Consider the following 23,752-nt stretch of genomic DNA (forward strand, 5'->3'; position numbering starts at 1 on the left):
ATAACTTCTTTAAAAAAACACGTCAATTTAGATATACAGAAGGACATTTAATTTTCTATTGTAAGTTCTGTCAATCACCTTCTCACCTCGAGCTAACCTCATTTTGATATGTCAAATAGGAACCCCCATCGTGTTTCAAAATGTCGATTCAACAGTGCAAAAAAATTAAATATGCAGCAAATAGTGACCAACAATGTCTGGGAATAATGGATATTTCATCGACCTCAAACATTTGTATTTCAAACGGTTACCCGAAATGTGATACATCATTTTAATGGGGCATACAACATCCTATCTAACCAAACCGAAAAAACCAAAATCGGTTGACGTATAAGCGAATAGTAAGCAAAAATGTGTGGAAATAACAGACATTTTATCAACTTAAACTTTGGTAGGTCAAATGGTTGCCCCATAGTGTTATTTTAAATGGCGAATAATTTTCCATATTGCTTCGCCAAAAAAATTGATACAAGTTGAAGCGATTTACCAATTTACCGCGAGTAAAAATGTATGGTAATAAACAGTTCATTGAGTCCAAATAATTTTGTGTGGATGAAACTGTTGTTGGGATACTAAACGAAAATAATTTGTATCTCCAACAAGATGGAGCTCAATGCACTACGCTTTGACAGTTATGAACAGTTTCCTTTGGTGCAATGGAATGGCCCGCACGGTCGTCAGACTTAACACCACTAGATTTTTCCTTTAGGGGTATTTAGAAAGCAAAGTTTACAAAACCCCATATTAATGATTTAAAGAATGCTCGTGAGGAATTTTAAAACAGACTTTATTATCGTCTCGCGAATAACGGAGCACATTTTGAGCACTTAAAAAATAAATTTCAATAGAAAGGGTGTAAACACCTTTTGACACCTTACTGTTTATAAACTGTCAAAGTTTGGTTTTTTTAAGAAATGATATTGATTTTGGTAATGATATGACTGAATGCATACATTTTTGTATATCGCAAAAATCCTAAAAAAATTGTAGACAATACGTTTGTAAACCTACAGTTGTAATTTGCAACCGATCAGTTGAGAATTGTAGGTGCTAGCATTATGGCCAACTTTAAAAATATGATTTGGAGAAAAACTCAGTTGAAGAGTTTTATATCCTGAAATCGAAAAGTAGTTTTTCGCCTACCTCTAATCTGCAATGCCTGCACCACAGATCAACCCAACATAGAAATTCAACAGGAGAGGCATTAAAATTTAGATAGACATAATAGGAAATGAAACAATGAAAGGAGATGATAATTGATTTAACATTTATAAAGGGCGCAAGAGGATACGTAAAACGAGGGAGGTACTTCACTCAGAAAATTTAATTTTTTCACTATTTACGAATTTTTTTCTTCCTTGGAAAGTTTTATTCTTGCTTAGTGAACAAGAGCACATAAAAAACAAGATAGGATTACCCTTAAATAAACCTTATTATGACATATCTTCCTTATTTGTAACTTTAATTCGACGCTTTAAAACTCCTATTGAATCCAATTTATCAATTATAGACCCACTTAAAATACATACCCTGTATAGAATTATTGTAATACCAGTGTATCCTGCCCAAGCTTGACAGTAAACTTTGGAAAACTTATTAACCTTGTTCTTACTTTTTTTTACTGTCTTACCAAAGTGTAACTACAAAAGGACGACTTATAGAAAAATTCATTAATTTTTGTGTTCAACTTACTTAATAAAAAATCTATTAATTTCATTTATATGTATTCTCTGAAAATCTGTCATGCATGGGAAAAGATACACCAGAACAACTAAAATTTTTGTAGAAGAATTAACGCATTGGATAAAATTTAATATAAAATAAAATAGGAACTAAGCACCAGTCTACTAAAACTATATATTTTAATTAGTAAAAGGCCTAAAACTATAGTCATCACTGTCAAAGGTACAACAATTATCGTTTGAGTTCCTGGGATCAACTTTCTCCAGTTAGTATTTTTCGCTCAATTTAAGAGGATTGTATCAGAAGAACATCTGAAACAAACAGAGTTACGTATTCTGATATTTTGTTTGTACTGGAGCTACATACCTAACGTTCTACTACTCGTTTTAAGTGTCGTCTGTCGAAACTGGTACTTTTTTACTTTACCACACTTTGCGAACAGTTCGTTTAATTAATAAGCCCTTTTTTTACCAATAGAATTATTAAAGCGCCTTAAGTCGGTTTGCGCTACTTTGTTAGAAAGCTGTGTGGGGTTACACTCAAAAAGTTAAAACTTTAAAAGAACCGGTTCTAAAACTCTTTTAGGTTTTCTTATATTTTAAATAAAATATTCGAAGGGAAATCCAAATGGCATTTGGTAAATGTGGGTTAAAGTTAAATGTTCATACAATATTTTAAAGTTGAAAAAGTAGTCCATACTTGCAGTGGAGTTAATAAGTCAAAGGGTAACTAAAATTGTTTCTGTCATCCTCCACTAAATTTATTTAAAAATCATCTATCCTACATGTTTCGGACATATAAGATGTCCATCTTCAGAAATCTATAAAGAACCGAGGAAACTTGTAAGCTAAGGATAAAAAGTGTTGAAATAAAAGGTATTAAAATTAACTTACATACAATGAGGGTTTTCGTCACAACATATAACCAGCTATCGTGCTACTGGCAAGGTCAAAAGTTAAAATCTCAACAATAAATAAAAGGGCATCTACAATAATGATAAAAAGCCTTAATTAATTAACAAATAAATAATTGAACGTTAAAGACAAAAAACTTACATTAAGATGCATAAGAAGGGACTAAGCAGGGTCTATACAAACATTAAAATCACATAATTACAAAACTAGGATAATTGTTATGTCAACAAGAACTAAGAACAAAAGAAATATATAACTTTTCAAAAGATAGGGCGCGCCCTATTTAAAATATGGTACCTGTAATTTGTAAAATTAGACTTTGTTAAGTTGGCTACAGATGGCGGTACTAGAAATGATACTTATAAATAAAAAGTTTTGACTCTAATATGAGAGAAAGAAAAGGCGTTATAAATTATCATTAAAATTTAATGTGTAGATGAATGATTAATTTGATCATTGACACATGTAGTATTATTATTTTGTATAGCTCTATTTATTTCTAAAATTTCAAGTAAATCCAGTTTATTACCTTTATGGCAGAAATGTAAATATTTAGTGTCTAAAAGAGGATCGAAGTTATGGTTATTGAGATGTATGTGTCTAGCAAAATTGGATTTGATATTTGAAGGGCAAAGATTGCGTTTTCTAGCCTTTTCGATCTCTTTACAATGTTCAGTAACGCGAGTGGAGAATTTTCTACCGGTTTGACCGATATAAAAAACGCCACAGATATCACTGGAGCAGTTTAATTGATAAACACCTGATTTTTGGTCGAGGGGTTCTATATCCTTTGGGTTAATTAAGAAGGATTTAAGAGTGTGTACGGTTTTAAAGCTTGTATTAATAAGGTGAGAGCTAAAGATGTTTTTTAATTTATGTGATATCGGACCCCAAAAAGGCAGTGAAAAATATTTAGTTTCTTTAGGTTCTTTATACACTAAATTTCTGTTAAGTGATTTATTTAAATGTTTGTAATAAATTTTATTTATAAGATTCGGTGGAAAATTATTGTTATTTGCAATTTGTTTAATGATCTTCAACTCCGAGAGGAAGTCTGTCCTTTCTTCCTACGGGGATAGAGAAAAGTCTAGAGAAATATGAATGAAACGAAGCAAGTTTATGGCTATGGGGATGGTTGGAACTATAGGGGTTGGTGCGGTCAGTACTCGTGAGTTTACGATATATCGAAAATTTAATTTTATTGTTGAAGCGTTTTAGATTAAGATCCAGAAAAGGCAATGATTCATTTTCTTCTATTTCAAAAGTGAACGATATTGAAGGGTGTAAGGCATTTAGAAAAGTTACAAAAGTGTTTAACTCTTCTTTATTCCCTTGAAAAATGACAAAAACATCCACGTATCTTTTGATAAAGAAGATGTGGTGAAAAAGAGAACTGTTCTTAATTTTGTGTTCTAAATTAGACATGAAAATCTCTGCTACCAGAGGAGATAAGCTTGAACCAATAGCAACTCCTGTGTTTTGCTGGTAAAAACATCCATTAAACTGGAAAAAATTTTGTTGTCGAACTAACTCAACTAAAAGGGATAAATTATCAATATGAATTTGGGAAAAACTGGAACAGTCCTTAAGCAGATCTCTCACCAACAAAACACAATCACTGGGGGGGATACTTGGGAATAGATTACAGACGTCAAAAGAGACTAGAAATGTTGCGGGTGGTAAACTCAGATCCTTTAATTCATCCGCTAGTTGTGAAGAATTTTTAATGGAAAAGGGACTCTTAAAGTTGGTAACTGAAAGCAAAATGTGATTCAGCCAGGAGCTGATTTTATCACAAGGAGAAGAACAGTAGGACACCACTGGACGAATAGGAATGTCTTGCTTATGGATTTTGGGGAGGCCATATAATGGGGGGGTGGAAGGGTTGGAAGGCGTGAGCTTAAACTTATTAGTCCCAAAAAATTCTAAAGTGTTTGATACCTGTTTCAGTGTATTTTTAAACTTGATGAAAAATTTCTCTAAGGGGTTACAAGTAATATGCGAAAAATTGTCAGAAGACAAAAATAGATCTACTTTATCGACGTACTGAGTCCTATTCAAAATTACTAGACAATTGCCTTTGTCTGCTTTGGTCAGAATAAGATCATCGCTCTTTATTTTACTCTTTAAGTCTTTTAAAGTTTTAAGGTTTGAATCAAATCTAGATGGTAAATTGTTTAAATTATTGTAATAATTAGTCAAACAAGAAGCTGTCTGGGACCTAAAAGTATCCTTTAAGGGTAAATTATTTAAAACAGAGAATATATTTTCACAGTCGACCGCCAACAGTTCCAAATCTTGTTTTTTTGGACTTATATGAAAATTGCATTTAATTCCAGAGTTTAATAGTTGTGTTTCTTTATCTGTAAAGACGGTGTTGCGTAAATTAAGCGATCTAGGGCGAAAATTGAAACGTGGGGTATCATGTTTTGAGGTGTTTATCACCATTTAGGGATTTATCACCACCCTCGCAAAAAGTTGCATTAAAACATTTCTTCTTAGTCGAGTGATAGTCAACATAGACTGGGGTCTGATTTTGGTTAAAAGAAGTCGATTTTTCTTTTCTAGATTTTAAAATGTGAATTTTATTTTTTAATCGTTGGAATTTAATATATTTTTGATCATAAATAAAGTCTAAAAATTGTGAAATTAAGGTGTCCCATTCGGCAGCATGCAACAACGAACTTAATCTAAAATACAAGAATTTCAGTTTAAGATCAATAATGTTAAGTCTAAAATAATGTTTCTTAATTTCTTCCTTTAACCATACTTTCGTAGCTAAATTTATAGCTTTAGCGGCTGAAGTTGAAGAGTTGTTGGTCTTTAATTTAAATTAAATTTAAATGTTTGTAATAAATAAAATTTATTACAAACATTTAAATAAATCACTTAACAGAAATTTAGTGTATAAAGAACCTAAAGAAACTAAATATTTTTCACTGCCGTTTTGGGGTCCGATATCACATAAATTAAAAAACATCTTTAGCTCTTACCTTATTAATACTTAGCTTTAAAACCGTACACACTCTTAAATCCTTCTTAGTTAACCCAAAGGATATAGAACCCCTCGACCAAAAATCAGGTGTTTATCAATTAAACTGCTCTAGTGATAACTGGCGTTTTTTATATCGGTCAAACCGGTAGAAAATTCTCCACTCGCGTTACTGAACATTGTAAAGAGATCAAAAAGGCTAGAAAACGCAATATTTGCCCTTCAAATATCAAATCCAATTTTGCTAGACACATACATCTCAATAACCATAACTTCGATCCTCTTTTAGACACTAAATATTTACATTTCTGCCATAAAGGTAATAAACTGGATTTACTTGAAATTTTAGAAATAAATAGAGCTATACAAAATAATAATACTACATGTGTCAATGATCAAATTAATCATTCATCTACACATTTTTTAATTCATTAAATTTTAATGATAATTTATAACGCCTTTTCTTTCTCTCATATTAGAGTCAAAACTTTTTATTTATAAGTATCATTTCTAGTACCGCCATCTGTAGCCAACTTAACAAAGTCTAATTTTACAAATTACAGGTACCATATTTTAAATAGGGCGCCTATCTTTTGAAAAGTTATATATTTCTTTTGTTCTTAGTTCTTGTTGACATAACAATTATCCTAGTTTTGTAATTATGTGATTTTAATGTTTGTATAGACCCTGCTTAGTCCCTTCTTATGCATCTTAATGTGAGTTTTTTGTCTTTAACGTTCAATTGTTTATTTGTTAATTAATTAAGGCTTTTTATCATTATTGTAGATGCCCTTTTATTTATTGTTGAGATTTTAACTTTTGATCTTGCCAGTAGCATGATAGCTGGTTATATGTTGTGACGAAAACCCTCATTGTATGTAAGTTAATTTTAATACCTTTTATTTCAACACTTTTTATCCTTAGCTTATAAGTTTCCTCGGTTCTTTATAGATCCCTGAAGATGGACATCTTATATGTCCGAAACATGTAGATGATTTTTAAATAAATTTAGTGGAGGATGACAGAAACAATTTTAGTTACCCTTTGGTTCATACAATAGTTGGTTTCATACATCATATGAACCACTTTAAAGCACTTTTGTTTGAATTTTTGTTGGGATAAATTGATCCAATAAGAAATTTATCTAATTGCATAAATCCCCAAATAAGATTTCTAGTAGTGTTTCTGTAATATACACCAAAATATTATATTTAAAAATAGTTAATCAATTCTATCAAATTTGGGTAGACTGGTAAGTCGTAAAAAACCTGAATTTTCTCACGATTTTGTAAAATATCATCTAATAGCGAACGATCCGGTTTTGAAGAAATGCGATTAAAATGAGTGTAAACAGACTAACAAATTCTATTATATTACCAAGTATCACATGTTATATGCAAACAGCCTAGAGAGCCTTATTATATATTGAACTGAAAAGTCCATCTTGTTCTTTAATATTTACATACATTAAATGAATGTGACGAATGTGTTAAGTCTTAACCCAAGATGGTTTTTACCCAATATTTAAATCAAGAATTTATTTATAAGGACCAATACAATTATCATCCAAAGGCTTTATCACGAAGCAACATGACTTGTTTACTTAAATATTCAAAAAAAGCTCAAAAAAAAACATCGACCACTTAAGCATCTACTCTATGACATTTAACAAAAATGAACTAATTCTAAAGACATCGAACATCAAACTTACCGCTTCCGCTAAGCACGCTTTCTTCTTTATTGTATCCGTAAACGGTGTTTTCGCTGTAGAAGGGCATTGGCATATATTCCAAGGGATTGTAAGTTCCACTGTATGGCATATAGTTGGGAACGTTCGGAAGTGGACCAACACTATCCGTGTCTCCTTGAAGCTTTAAGTTACTCATCGCAGAGCATAGATCGCCGAAAATGTAGTAGCACTAGAATAATTAACCCTCATAAATCTGTTGTAAGACTAAAAACTACTTCATGTTTTTCTTTACAAATTCTATGTATTTTTACTATGCAGTTTTTAAAAATGTGTACCGGGTGGCCACTTAAGCGAGGTAAGCGGATGTATAAAATATTTTTAAGTTTATTGGTCGGCCGCTAGATGGTGTTACAGCTACTTCAAAATTTAAAATTCAATTTTTTCTAAAAAACTTGCAATAATGCCCTGGACAACCATCATGTTGCAAAAACATATTGCGCCCAAGTTCCAGATGTACATCTCCCAATAAAATTGGCACTGTGTTTCTGAGGAACTCTAAGAAGACATTACAGTTTTTTAAAATAACTTGTCGAAATAGAGTAAATCCCAAGACAACAACCCCTATTTTTTTGATATAAAAATAAAGCAGTAAAGAGACTTAATCAAAACTTATTTTTAAAAAATCGGCTCACCTAGAGCCTACTTTCAGCTGTTTTTCTCACTCAAGCTAAAAACTCCCCCCACCGCTTTGTTTGACAAGTGACAGACATTTTTGTTTAAACTTTTTTGTGTGGAAATGTTTGGAGATTATTACAATAATATTTTTACATGCCTGTTATTGCAAGGTTTTTGAAAAAAAATTAATTTTAAATTTTTAAGTAGTTGTAACGCCCTCTAGCGACCGACCAGTAAACTCAAAAAAATATTTTCCATCATTTTTGAGCTACAGCCGCTTACCTCGCTTAAGTACATAAAATAGCTACAATATGAAGGTAGCAATAAAATGTGAAAAATAGAAATATACAGTGTGACCCATTTGCTTTCGGGTCACCCTGATAAAAAGTTTATTTTTGGTGCGATTTTGCTCGGATTTTTTTTAAATGTTAGGTCCAGAAAAACTGCATCATTATAAGAAAGAAAGAAAGAAAATGTGCTATATTACGTAAGAATAATCTTGTGTACAAAGGATGCTTGTAGCAAGCTAAAAAAACAAAACAAAAATACAATTTCAAAAATTGACAAAACAATGAACAAAATTAAACACAAGAAGACAAAACTCTTTGAAAATACTTGAATTAAAGATAACTAAACAAACAAAAATTCTGCCATGCAAATTCCAAGGCCTACTAATGTCAGTTTTTAAGGGCCAAATTTTAAGAAACCATGCTAGGCATTTTTTAGCAAAAAATTGTGCACACCACTGGATTCGGCATCCCCCAAAACGGCCTTATACCAAATTTCACCAAAAAATATTAAGTAATAACAATTTTATAACAAAAAACAAAAAGGGAAATTATGCATTTATTTACATTTAAAAATGTGTAGATAGCCATGAAAAAAAAACAAATTGAACAAAGATAATACAAGCAAATAACAATTTCAAACTAAATACAAATAAAAACAAACAATAAATTAACAAAAATAAATACAAATAAAATAAAAACAAACAAAAAAATTAAAAATTAACCGCTACTAAATATTTGAAATTTCTACTTATCCACCATTGTTTTCTATGCATTTTACATTCCTTTTGCCTACATTTAAAATAACTTTACGGACTTGCTCTGGAGTAATTTTTGAACAAACCTGGATTATTCTGACTTGTAGATCTTCTAAATTTTGAGGTCTTGATTTGTACACTTTTTCTTTAAGTAAGCCCCAGAGAAAAAAATCGAGTGGCGTTAAGTCAGGGGATCTTGGTGGCCACTCAACGAAAGGACTATTTCGTCCTATCCAACAGTTTTCAAAATGTTGATTTAACCACTCTCTTACTAAACGAGCATTATGGACAGGACAACCATCTAATCGAAACTTCAAATTAAGGTGATATCTTAAGGGTAAATCTTCTAATGCGTTCGAAAATTCATTCTCAAGAAAATTCAAAAATTCAATTGTATTCAAATTACCATTTAAGAAAAAGGGCCAATAATTTTGTCGCTTAGTATTCCACACCAAACGTTAATTTTTTGCGAATACTGTCTCCTTGCATTTATTATAAATTCTGGATTCTGCACGGACCAGTGGCGGCAATTTTGACTGGAGACTACGCCATTTGTGGTAAAAGTGGCTTCATCGCTAAAAAGGATTTCATCTAGAAAGTTTTTGTTGTTTAAATATTCTCCCTGAAGCCAATAGCAAAAGTCTAATCTTCTTGCCTGGTCACCATCCTCTAAGGTGTGCAAAAATGTTGGCTTAAATGCTTTTATGTTTTTTTTTTGCAAACATCTTCTTATACTTTCTCTGGGGATGTTAAGGACCAAACTAGCCGTTCTGACACTACTTCGAGGATTGCCGTTAAAATATTCCAAAATGTAATTTTCATTTCTTCTGAGCCCACGCCGTCCATTATGTCTATTTTTAAGTAGATTTTTCGAAACAGATCCTGTTTCATTGAAAATTTTATTAACACGTTGCACAGTACTTAGACTTACTACTGGTCTATCAGGATGCCTAATATTAAATTCTCTGGTAGCTTCTCTCATCGAACGCGTGTTACCACCAACAAGACGAACAATTTCAATTTTTTCTCTTAAATTTAAATTTTCCATGATTACTAATACTATCTAAACACGTTCTATTACCACTTTTGACGGTTAGATGTCAAATGTGACAATTCAATATTTCAATAATTTTTAGACACAATAGTTCAATATTTCAATAATTTTTAGAGACAATTTAGAAGTAAAGCGCATTTCTTTTTTTTTTATCATAAAATTGTTATTATTTAATATTTTTTGGTGAAATTTGGTATAAGGCCGTTTTGGGGGATGCTGAATCCAGTGGTGTGCACAATTTTTTGCTAAAAAAATGCCTAGCATGGTTTCTTAAAATTTGGCCCTTAAAAACTTACATTAGTAGGCCTTGGAATTTGCATGCCAGAATTTTTTTTTATTATAATGATACAGTTTTTCTGGGCCTAACATTTAAAAAAAACGCGAGCAAAATCCCACCAAAAATAAACTTTTTATCAGGGTGACCCGAAAACAAATTGGTCACACTGTAGTTGCCACCACACATAATTTATTTTGTTCACCTATTAAAGAATGTGACAAATAATGTAAATAGCAGATGGCAACATAGTTGTGATAAGGAAAAAGCGGGAGCTTTGACAGGTGTCTAAAATAAATTATGTCTGGCGGCGACTATAACTTTCGAGATGTATAATGAGTAGTTTGGAGTGTTTTTCATTTATTTTATTATACTACAATTAAAGCTGGTGTATGATTTTTATTTAAACCTAAAACCTGAAAAATTAAGACAGTTAAATTTCCAACTTTTTTAATATATTTTAGATTTGTGTCTGACAATCAAACAAAAAAGATTATTTTTGACAAGGCAAACAATAACTTGGCAACAATACCTACAGCACAGCAGGTAAAGGACTATTTGTCAGTAAATGGAATATTTTACTTGTGTGAAACTACCTACATATATACCAGTTGTCTCAAAAAACGACAAACTTCAGAAGGTGGTAGGGGACATTAAAACAAATATTTTTTGTCCAATAAACATATGTCCGCAAATTAGTTGTTTGGGCTCTAGAGCAAAAAAACTGTTTTTGGTACTATTTTCTTTATCATCAACATTTCGAACATTCCCAGATTATGATCGTCAGAAACTTTATGTAGCTTCGCTTGTAAATTTGGTTCTTTAAGTAACCCCACAAAAAGTAATCAAGTGGCGATAGACCTGGCGATCTGGGAGGCCACTGAATGTGGCCACATGTTCCTATCCACTGATCATTAGAAGTAGTACTTAAAAAATGATAAACCTCTGTAGTATATATTAATGGCTTACTAAATTTAAACATAAATGGTAAAATTATATCATATGCTGACGATATGGTACTTGTTTTTACTGGTAAGACATGGGAAGAAAACAAAGAGTGTTGCGCGGTTTTGGTGTTGTCAAACAATGGTTAGACTCCTTTAAATTATCCCTAAATTTAACCAAAACAAATTATATTGCATTTTTGCTAACGAGCACAAGTAGACCAAATTTGACTGAAATTCAGACAAGTGAAGAAAACCACTTTATATCAGGGGCCCTATTTTTAAAACGATTCGAATTTGATTCGTATACGAAATTAGAGGATTCCGCACGGAAAATTATTCGCATGCGGTGTCTCGAATGGGTATATACCATTCGAATTTCAAAGTTCGTAAGCGATTTTCAATTTGATTCTGCCAATTGTCTTATTTTGCTTTTAAACTAGCTTTGTATTTTTTTAAATTTGTGTGAGTTCGTTAAGTATTTTCGTAGTGTTTTTTTATTGTTTATTGAAAAAAAACAACTATAATCAAATGGTAAGATTAAACAATCTTGTGCAAAGAAACGTCGTCGATGCACTGGAAGGGATTGAAACTCTGGCAGATAGAAGGAATAGGATGTACTCTTCATTTCTTGACCCATTTGAAATGTATTCAGATGCTCAATTTATTAAATTATATAGATTAAGCAAGCCTATTACGATGGAATTAATTTGCTCTTTATGTGCTTCAGGGAGACTGTAATCTGTCTGCTACTTTTATCCACAAGGCTTGTGCAATTTTAGCTGAAAAATCTTGGGTGAATTTGCCCGACTTTATTTCCGGGTGCTCTGCCATAAATGAAATTAGTTCTTTCTTTTGCTCACTCGACAAAAAATTTTGACTTTTAATTCGTGTGCGAATTTTGCCGCTCGACTTTGTTCGCATTCGAAGATTCTCGCATGGTTTCAAAAATACGGCCCCAGAGGTAAAGAAAACTAAATATTTAGGAATAGTTATTGATCAGCATTTAAAATAGACAGAAAAAAAGTGCGCATCTTAATTCATAAGTTTTATGTTCTTAGAGAATTTCTCTGCATTAGACTGATCAAATTATTATACAAATCTCTGGTTGAATCATTGCTGCGGTACGGCCTTGTAGTATGGGGGAGAGGGGGAGGGGGTACATACCAAAAAAATTAACAACCATTATGGCTAATACAAAACTCCATATTAAAGATAATTTTTAGGAAAGATCGGCGATATCCAATTAATTCATTGTATAACAGCGACATCTGTAACTTAGACGGTTTATACATACATTATATTTGTATGGTCCTTTTATTCTTACTTGAAGAAGCCAAATATTAAGCGACCGCAAAAAAAATATATTGAACTCTGCCGCCCTCAGAGGCGTGCGAAGTTTATTGTCGGAATTGACAGATGCAATAATGAATCGATTTGATACCCAACAACGTGCGTTTTATGTCCATAGCTTTTATAAATTAAATCATTCCTACATCGCAGTTTTACGTCGGTTGGGTGCTCGTTATGCTCTTCACAATGTCAGTAAAGCACCTAGTACCAACTCATCTCATCAATTCTTGGATAAATAAATTTAAAGAAAGGGATTGAAATTATTCATCCGTCTGGAATCGTACGAAATGTGCGCACTAATCAAAATATTGACCGTGTTAGCGATGCAGTTGTCCAATATACACACAGATCAGTGCAAAAATATGCTGCGGTTCTCCAGTTACATGAATCTAGTTTTTTTTTGTATCTTAATGAAAGACCTTAATCCCTTTTTGAATAGGAATTTGTCGTCAACAGGAATGTCCTTAATTTTCATAAAAGTTATATGCTTATTGTTTTTTGAAACTAGTATTTGGTATTTTATTTAGCATTCTTGAATGGTTAGATGCATTATCCATAACAATTACTGAATTTTGATAAATGTTGCTGATTTGAAAACCATTTTTCAAATAATGCCGCAGTCATATCTTTAAGGGAATCAGCTGAAGATTGAAAAATATTTTAAGCAGAGAGAAGTAACGCATTTTTAACAAATCCTTCTGTACTTTCCGCATGAAGTATAATGACTCATTTACCTATTGAGCATGGTGTATTCAAAACACAATACGTGGAATTATCAACCCAACGGTATTTAATTACGTCATGGGTAAAACCATGTTTCATCTAAATATATTATATTATTAAGTTTATTTAATTTACGATATAACTTAATACTACGCCAATGTTTTAAAATAATCCAATTAAAATAAATGCAATTTTTTTGCTGCGGCATGGGCATTTATCTGCTATTGAGGACCGATGCCGACGCAGACCTGCATCGGGCGGTGTCTTTGCAAATCCGCCGTGGCATAGTATGCTGCCAGTGTACCGCCATCTTAAGATAATTCTGGGAAAAGCAGTAGGTTTAAAACTGGCCTCGGTCTATCGGTCTTTTCGTCGGCACGCTTTCATCGTTTTTATCGTCATTCAAGTGAGATTAAAAAGACTATACTTATATAAATAAAAAAGAAATACTAAAAAAATTCGAAAACCATCATCATCAAACAAGGGCAAATGTTAATAGACACTTAATTATACCACCAAATAAAAAAAACTATAAATTTAAAACTTGCAAATTATTTACCGCCAAAATTTTACAACTTAATACGAAATAAAATTAAAACTATAAGTAGGATTAAGATTTTTAATGAGAGGTGTAAGGACTTTATTGTAAATAATTATGAAACTTTTTCTAAACTTATGTCATAGGGTAGAAAAATAGGATTTAATTCCACACTTGTAAATAAATAGGAAAATGAATGATGAATAATATGATACATTTACATTTTTAGGAAATAGTATATAAGTAATATTTCAGTGCACATACAGGGGTACCAACCTCTACTTATAAGATCTAATTCGTCTAATAATTTCCGTCATAAATTCAACATATCAACAATTATTGAACCAATTATACCGCACCAAACGTTGACACTAAAAAGGACTTGTGGACCTCTTGTATGTACTAACAAAAAATTTTCTCTTGACCAATAATGGTGGTGTTGTCTATTAAACATTTCAAAATTTGATTCATCTGTCCATAAAATGTAATGAAAGTTATTTACATTTTGGCGACAGAAGTTAAGCCAAAAGCGTTTTAACTGGTTGATACTTATACGGAATAAATTTGTACTTTTTTAAAATCCCTTAAACAGTATCATAACTAAAATTACAGTCCTTGAGAATAGCTGGTATTGAATTCTCACGATAAGCTTCGAAATATATTAAAATCCAATAACTGCAAGTTCCGTGGCCTCGCTTATTATGAATTCTTTTTTTGCCCTTGTTTTAGCAAAAACATTTTCGTTGCCTCTAAATTTTCCATAGAGCCTGGGAAAATATCGTTCATACGGTTGAATGCATGCGGGATATAATTCAGTGTCGTATTCTATTGCTCTCAAAGAGGTTTTTTTTGCACACTAAATTTTAACATATCGCACTTTTCTTCATAAAAGAAAATCATTTTTCTTAAAATTGCTAACTGACACAATAAAGCTTATAAATGAGTATTTGATAAGCACACTAATGTTTCACATTATTTGAGTTAATCATTGTTTTCCAAAGCCTTCTAGTTGCGAGGATATCCTGTTTAGCCATTTGTCGTCGTTTATCTTAATGTTATCAAATCGCGAAGCACATGTTGTTTTCATATTCAAAAATAAATTTTAAAAGTTAATTAAAAATATTTATCGTTATTTTGACTTTAATTTTTACTCTATCCGAAAAGTCATTATGAACTTTTTTGTTTAAAATTTGATGTTTTAACAAAAAAAAATATATACAGGCGTTTCCGTTTAAAAATATGTACTGAAAAACTCAAAGATACAATTCTCAATTGTTTTTTTTTTCTTTTCATTTTTATCAGCGTTAAAAGTGCTACTAGTTTGCTAATTTAAACAACGTAGTATTTTCACTAATAACAAAGTTACCAATGGTGGACACTTAATTTGGATAACCCTGTATTGAAAAAAGTGAGAATTTAAAAACTGGAAATGGCCATCTTGACGACCCGGATGGAAGAATCCAGTTTTGTGAAATAATGACTAATAGAATTACGACAGAAACTTGACTAGTTAAAAATATTTGCTTCAGTGATGAGTATACTATTTATTTAAAAGCAAAACTGTCATTACTGGAATGATGAGAACCCACAGGTACTAAAACTAAAATAATTTATCATTGTACAAGGTTTTGGTTTTCAGACACATTCAGTAACTTAAAAATTTACAAAATTGAGAAAAAACACAAAAAATCGGCCAGCTATAATAATTGCTGTTATAATAAAGGGTGATTCAAATTGAGTTTCCACATTACAATTTTTTTTTTTTGAAACGCTACTGAATTTGTCAACGGCAACGTGACATTTCTAACGTCAAAATATAAACAAAACAGTCATGGAGCAATATACGACCGAACAACGTGTTAAAATTATCCAAGCCTATTATGAAAACGGCCGATCAAGGAAAAATACATTTCGTGCTTTACGTGAATTTTTTGGCGCACAAAATCGGCCTTGTGAGAAGACAATTTGGAATTTGGTACAAAAATTCGAGCAAACTGGATCCGTCGCTAACATCAAAACTCCTAGGCATGCTCGTAGAGGTCGGTCGGAACACAATATTGCTATTGTTGCCGAAAGTGTGAACGAAAATCCAAGAACATCGATTCGTCATCGATCGCAGCAACTGGACCTTACATATTCCACTACACAGCGGATTTTAACAAAAGATTTGCAGTTACACCCATACAGAGTCCAAATAACGCAGGAATTGAAGCCTAGGGACCATCAACAGCGCCGTGTATTTGCCGAATGGATAAGAGAACAAGGGGCAAATTTTCCAATGAAAATAATCTTTAGCGATGAGGCACATTTTCACCTTGGGGGCTTCGTAAATACTCACAATTGCCGTATTTGGGGATTAGAAAATCCAAGACAGATTGTTGAAGTGAAAATGCATCCTCAAAAGGTGACTGTTTGGTGTGCCTTTTGGTCCGGAGGCGTAATTGGTCCATTTTTCTTCGAGGATCATGCGGAGAACGCTGTTACGGTTAATGGCGTTCGCTATCGGAACATCATAACAGAATTTTTCTGGGAACAGTTGGAAGATATGGACATCGAAGATCTCTGGTTTCAACAGGACGGTGCCACTTGTCACACATCAGGAGAAACGATCCAAGTACTGCGCGGCAAGTTTCCAGGTCGCGTTATTTCACGTAACGGTGATATCAATTGGCCGCCGCGATCCTGTGATTTAACTCCCTTAGATTATTTTCTATGGGGGTATCTTAAGAGCAAAGTCTACAAGAATAACCCGAACACCATTGCGGAGCTGAAACAAGAGATTAGACGGGAAATTACCAACATAGGTCCTGATTTGTGCCACAGAGTAGTCGAAAATTTCTCCAAACGGATTACGTCATGCCACATGAGCCGCGGCGGTCATTTACATGATGTCATCTTTCATACATAATTGTCATTAACTACCTTCAAGGGGAAAATAAATATTTTTCTATAATTTTCAATGTCTTCTTTTTTTTTTAATATTTTTAATGTGGAAGCTCAATTTGAATCACCCTTTATTAATAAATACATTATTGCTACTCTTTGTATGACTCTAATAACAATTCATTAGTTATTATTCCTCGGGTCAATAAGACAACAGATTTTCAGAATCTTAGGTGAACATTTTGAAAGCATGAACCAATCGTATCATCCTTAACATCTTCATATAAATCAAATAATTATCATCAAATCACGAAATAAATGATAAAACTATTTAAATCAATGTTATCCTTACCTGTTCGGAAAAAGTAATCTTATTCACTGTATGTCGAATAAATCCAGCTTTAAGGAGATTTGAAGCGTATTTTTTCGCATCTCTTCTCTCCTGAAATCCTTCTACATGCGTCAACAGCCAATCAATGAGGTCTGTACCAATAAAAGCGTTCGGTATAGTGATTTTCAGCCACATTCGATCGCGAATCTCGAGCCCGCTGTCCGGCCTCTGCATCGCTTGTACTATTTCAGACATTGGTGAGTTGACTGTAAGGGGTTCTACCAGGTCTGTAATGATAAATGGTTATTTGAAATTTAAAACGGATCGAAATTTTAATGAAATTGCTCTTATACACGTTTGGCGAGTTGAATCTTACGGATTGAGTTTTAATGTATTAGACCGTAGCCGATCAATAGTTCTAGCCTGGACACTTATCCCCGCTTCCATCGATACCTCACAACAGAAGCCGAAATCATGCGAGGCGACGACCGCATCGCGATGGCAAAAATTCCGCACTGGGGCACATATTTTGCGTTGATTCGAAATAATATTTTACTGCAGTTATTATTGTAGTTTATAGTAAGATTACGCATTTAAAATTTTAAACTACCAAACTATTTTGATACTCGCTTTGAGTTTTAAAAAGAATAAAAATTCGGTATTTAAATTAGGTGGGTAAATTAACAATTTTATTTTTAACTTACATTTTACAATCTTAATTTTATTTAGAATAATGCCTACCTCTGGCTGCATTCTTTTTGCACCTCTTGCTGCATTTTTCAATGCAAACACTTTCCTATAGCAACCAAGATAACCCACAAAAGTTTATTTAGCAAGCGCTTGGAGATGGGTAGGTTAGCTTCGAATCAAGTATTGGAATTTTACGCGCACACGAAAGATAAAAATTTATGTTGTTTTTTAACGTGCTCATAATCGCAAGTCAAAAAAACAAATTTAATATGCTCAAATCTTAAAAACCTTTGGTGAAAACTAAATACAATATTCTAAAATAAAATGAAAAATAACTCTTAAAACAAAATAATAATTCTAATTAAATGGATTATTTAATAAGCTGTTCAAATACACCTCCTTGTTGGGCTTCACAGTATCCCAACCTGTCGTAAAATTCTCTACGTACATTGGCTAACATTTCAGGTGTAATGGACTTAGAAATATTAATAATTCTAAGTCGCAATTCGTCCAAATTAACGGCTCTTTCATGTCGGTGTTGGTAAAGAATTTCCGTCAAATAGCCCCATAAGAAGTAGTCGCAAGGCGTCAGATCAGGAGATCGCGGAGGCCATGGTATGGTACGTCTTGTGGAAATAAGCCGTTAAGGAAAAGTGTTTGTTAAATAGTCCTGCACTTGTCTAGCGTTGTGAGCGGGACATCCGTCTTGTTGAAACCAAATTTCCTTAAAGATAACATCCAAGTTTCGTACAGCGGGTATAATATTTTGTTGCGATAAAAGTAAATATCTCTTAGAGTTTAAGGTACCATCAATAAAAAAAGACCCTACAATGTGATTGGCTAAAATACCAGCCCAAACATTTACCTTTTGCGGGTATTGAGTTCGTAATGGTACACTCAAATGTAGATTTTCCCGAGACCAATATCTCACGACTGAAGAATTATGTCGACCTACAAGAGAAAAAGATGACTCGTCTGTAAATAAAATATTACTTGTGAAGTCGTCATTTTGATCAATTTTTTCTCTTTAGTTTTCACAAAACTCCAAGCATTTTATTTGATCTTCTGGAAAAATTTCTTGAGTGTTTTTAATTTTATAGGCTTTGTAATTATTTCTTTTCAAAATATCACGCACTGTACGACTTGGAATATCAAGTTCTTCAGAAATTTGGGAGCTAGAACAAGGATCACTTACTTCCACAAAAGCACACACCTTAACCTCCTTTTCAATGCTAGCGTCAGGTGTTCGACGAGGTTCCTGATCGCCACTAGAACATTTTGCACACCGATTTACACATCCCGACTGCTCAAACTTATGCCAGATATTATAAATTGTTTTAGCAGTAGGGACTTGCTGATCAGGATATGCAAATATAAAACGGCCGACAACTTCTTCTGCACTATCCGCATGACAATACAATTTAATGATATTAATCTTTTGATCAACCACGAAAACCATTTTTATTTTATTATTGTATCCGTCTTCGTACCAAAGGTTGAAATAAATTGTAAACATGATCGGCTAACACGTACATAAGTATGCGAGGAATTGCAACCGAACTTTAACCGGACTGATAAGCGCAACGACGACGCGATAGCCGCCCAGGGTGGAGCCAAGTTTGTTCTCGCTCTACTCCGTCTCCTTCTTACACATTACGCAAAAATCATATTCGAAATTTTCCAACCGCCGAACGTGTATATATGTTGTACATAAGTTAGTTTTAAATGAGATAAAAACTGAAGTGATATTTAGCCTAATAGGGAATTATATCTTGTAAAGCGCCAATTCCCAAATTTTCTTAAATAATGTAAAGCTTACATTTAGTGAATTTGCTGAAAAAAAAAGTCTCATAATTGACTCCGACCTAAGATTTGCTTCCCATATAAATAAGTTGGTCCAAATTTCCTACTGCAAACTGAAAAATCTATATTCAAGCAAAGATTTTCTTTAGTACTATCATAAAACTAAGTGTGATAGACTTATTCTCTCCACTATTTCATATTGTGATGTTATAAACTCCTGGATCAGTTAAAACAGTTATATATCTAAACAGTTCTAAACAGTTAAAATAGTTATATATATATATATATATATCTTTTCTCATACAAAAAGCAGAACTGGACAAGAACTATGTTTATGCTCTATTTTGGTATGCAAGGTCAAATTTATCTGAACATTTAAATTCCTTATTTTGCATTTTTCGTTACATATGTACCTAAAGCGAACAGTTTCAGTAGTACTTCGTACGTTTTAAGGTGATAATTTAAAACAACTGTTGTGAAACATAAACCGTCCTTTTTATTGAGTATGGAGAGAGCGGCACGTCATCTAATTGAAAATGAAGCGGTCCAAGCAGTAACTTTAGTTGGAGAAGGTCGAAGGTACCGTTATGTGGCTGGCATTTTAGGCGTGCATCACACAACAGTTATACGAGCTGTGCAGCGGTTTCGGGAGACTGGAACCCACACAAGAAGACCAGGACAAGGACGACATAGAGTTACTTCTCAAAGAGATGACAATTTCTTGCGCCTCAATGTTCTAAGAGTTCATGTCGATGTGTCCGGTTTCCAAAGGAGAAATGGAGTAATAAAATTAATGCATGATGGCGCCCTCACGACCAAAACGTTCCGGAGGTAAACTAGCCTCCCATTCGGATCTCCGGGCGGAGGCTGGTCGGGGGGGTTCATCAGGCGGATTTAAAAGCCTAACAATCAATTTCTGCAACATCAGAGGCCTAAACACCAATATTAATGCAGTACACCAACACCTGCAATCAAATAAGCCTCACTTTCTGGCATTGGCAGAAACAAAGGTGAAACCTTCAACAACAAATGTTCACCTCGTTTATCCTGGATACGATCTACACACCCGATTTCGACTAAACTTTGGATTGGCAGTATTTGTCAAGAGCGATTTGAGTTGCCAGCGGGAGGAAACGCTTGAACCTGCGGACTTTGACGTTATGTGGTTCAAAATAATAGCCAGTGGAGCCACGAAATTTATCTGCTGGATCTACAGACCACCAAGCGACATCCAATATAGGCCGCTCTTTTTGAACCTGGTTGATTGCATTAACCAACTCCAAATTGACTACCCAACCGCAGAAATCATCGTCATGGGTGATTTTAACGTTCACAATATCAACTGGCTGCGCTTCTGCAACAAGAACGACGATGAAGGACGAGAAGCTGAGCTATTTGCCACCATAGGCGGGCTTACGCAGCTTGTGGAGGAACCTACCAGAATCCCCGATCGAGACGGCGAGTTCGCGAGTCTCCTAGATCTGGTCTTGGCTTCAGACCCTGACTCGTACACTGTATCAGTACAGGCCCCCCTAGGAACATCGGACCACAAATTGATAACAGTCTCTTGCCAGTTGGATGTTAAAACGCAGGATTCTCCGATGCCGCGGAAGGTATGGCACTATAAATCAGCAGAGTGGAACCATCTTCGGGAATTTTATCGCTCATTCCCTTGGAAAGAAGTCTGCTTTAGAACCAATAACATCTCAGAATGTGCAAACAAATTACAGAGACGATCTTGGCAGGAATGGAAGCTTATATCCCTTTTTCTACTAAATGCGGATCAAACAACAAGCAATGGTTCAACCTGAATTGCAAAAAGGCAGTAAACACAAAAAACGCAGCATATCGCAAATGGCGTCAACATCCTTCCACCGAAAATTGGAGGAACTTTTTAACCTCCAGAAATAGCTGCAAGCGAATTATTGATGAATGCAAAGAGAGTCACAACAACAGGATCAAAAACAAATTGCTAAACGGCCCAAATGGAACAAGATCTTTCTGGTCGGTATCGAAAGCCGTTAGTCAAGGATTTGCTAAGTCGGCCTTGCCACCCCTAACAGTAGATGATGGTTCTATCGTGGTAACACCAAGGGAAAAAGCAAACTTACTGGGTAAACTCTTCGCGTCCAATTCTACTCTGCACTCGCAAGGCAAAACACCGCCATATTTGCCAAGGGTGAATTCATCAATGGGAGAAATTTCGTTTCCCCAACGAATTATAAATAAAATTCTTAAAAGCGTAGACGCAAACAAAGCTTCTGGACCCGATGGAATTCCAGCCCTAGTACTAAAACGTTGTGCAGACGAATTGACTCCTCCCTTATGTAGACTGTTCACGGCATCGTACAAACAGGGCTCATTTCCAACAAGCTGGAAAACTGCTCAAGCTGTACCCAAAAAGGGTAAGAAGACGTTGCCGTCCAATTACCGCCCGATTGCACTAGTTCCAGTAATATCGAAGATTATGGAGAAAGCAGTCAACCAACAACTGTTAAGATATCTGGAATCATCTGGACTAATCAGCGATCACCAATACGGCTTCCGAAAGCTTAGATCCACCGGCAATGTTCTGGCTTACGTCACACACTTGTGGACGGAGGCCATGGAGAAGCACGGCGAGTCCCGCTCAGTCGCTCTTGACATTTCCAAGGCATTTGACAGTGTGGCATGAGGGACTACTAACCAAGCTCTCCTCAATCGGCATATAAAGCTCATTATTGAATTGGATTAAAAGTTTTCTTGAACAACGAACAATCCAAGTAGCCGTCGATGGACACCTCTCTTTTCATCTCTCGTCATTTAACATTAACGCTGGAGTCCCTTAAGGATGCATTCTATCCCCCACCCTTTTCTTGGTATATATTAACGATTTGCTAGGAACCACTGTCAATCCAATCTACAGCTTTGCGGACGATAGCACAGTTATTTCCACATTTAAGTCCACCAAACCAACGACAGCCGCAACTTCTCAGAATCTTAGGCAGCAATAAGTAGCTTCAACCAACAACGATATTAGAGCAATCTTGGAGTGGGGCGGTAACAATCTGGTCAATTTTAACTCAAAAAACGCAGGCTGCAGTATTTACGATGAAGACTAACGTTGATGGCCCGGAGCTGGTTATGGCAGGGAAAACATTGCCAATGAAATCATCTTTACATCTTCTAGGAGTCGAAGTCACCAACAGTGTGTCCTGGCATGACCACGTTGCCGAGATCGCCAGGGCAGCTTTCAAAAAACTCGGAGTGCTTTTCAAAACGAAAAAACTGTTTACACCAGAACAGCTACTGACTCTTTATAAGGCTCAAATACGCCCTTCCCTCGAGTATTGCTCTCATGTCTGGAGCTCTGCACCCAAGCATAGTTTAAAGCTGCTAGATTCTATACAGAAGAGAGCTATTCGTCTTATCGACAAACCAGAACTGACAAAGAGTCTGGATAGTCTGGAACACAGAAGAAAGGTGGCCGATCTCTGTTTATTCTACCGTTATTATCACGGTAAGTGCTCCTCTGAGCTGGCAGGCCTGATTCCACCCAGGGCTGTTCCGGCAAGAAGGACGCGTCTAGCAGTTGCGGCTCATCAACATCCACCTGCCTACCCCAAGAACGTCGCTGTATCGGGACTCATTCATCTGGAGAACATCTTCTTTGTGGAACGGGCTTCCACCTCACATATTTCCCGACGCATACAACCTGCAGCGATTCAAGATAAATGCCCACAAATATCTTCGCGCAAGCACCACTCCAAGAGTGACATAGGACTTTCCTTTTGTGCTTGTGTTTACCATTAAAAAAAAAAACAGAACATCAACCAGCCGTAGCTTAAATGATTTGATTAGGGAAGTACGCCATGTCAATATTTCAGATCGTACAGTTAGAAGACGCCTCCATGAAGCGAATCTAAATAACAGATGACCCGCAACTGGACCACTCCTCACCAGACAACACCGTGTTAGTCGTTTAAGATTTGCAAGACAATACTCGGTATGGAATATAAATGACTGGAGGCGCGTTTTGTTTACAGACGAGACGAGAATTGCATTGCGATCACCAGACGGCCGTTCTACGATGCCTGTACGGAGTTAGTGCCCATACCTAGACCAGCTCTTAATGCACGTAGGTATGTGTTGGAGGTCCTTGAAGAACATGTAGTTCCATT

At 34.6% G+C, this 23,752-nt stretch overlaps 1 protein-coding gene across 8 annotated transcripts in view; it reads right to left on the bottom strand.

Annotated features, from left to right (window-relative positions):
* The window catches only part of LOC126740501 (segment polarity protein dishevelled homolog DVL-3), a 76,655-nt gene that overhangs the window by 37,072 nt on the left and 15,831 nt on the right, over positions 1-23,752 (bottom strand). For 7 of the 8 annotated variants that reach the window (XM_050446548.1, XM_050446550.1, XM_050446554.1 and 4 more), the window contains exons 9-10: positions 17,121-17,386; positions 7,301-7,508 (exon numbers count right to left, since the gene is read on the bottom strand). In XM_050446548.1, the coding sequence (XP_050302505.1) occupies positions 7,301-7,508; positions 17,121-17,386 (474 nt within the window). Of the gene's footprint in view, positions 1-1,843; positions 1,995-7,300; positions 7,509-17,120; positions 17,387-23,752 lie in introns of those variants that run through there. The other variant, XM_050446555.1, reaches the window with a different exon arrangement.

This window comes from Anthonomus grandis, chromosome 9, assembly GCF_022605725.1.
Source record: "Anthonomus grandis grandis chromosome 9, icAntGran1.3, whole genome shotgun sequence".
Lineage (NCBI taxonomy): Eukaryota > Metazoa > Arthropoda > Insecta > Coleoptera > Curculionidae > Anthonomus > Anthonomus grandis.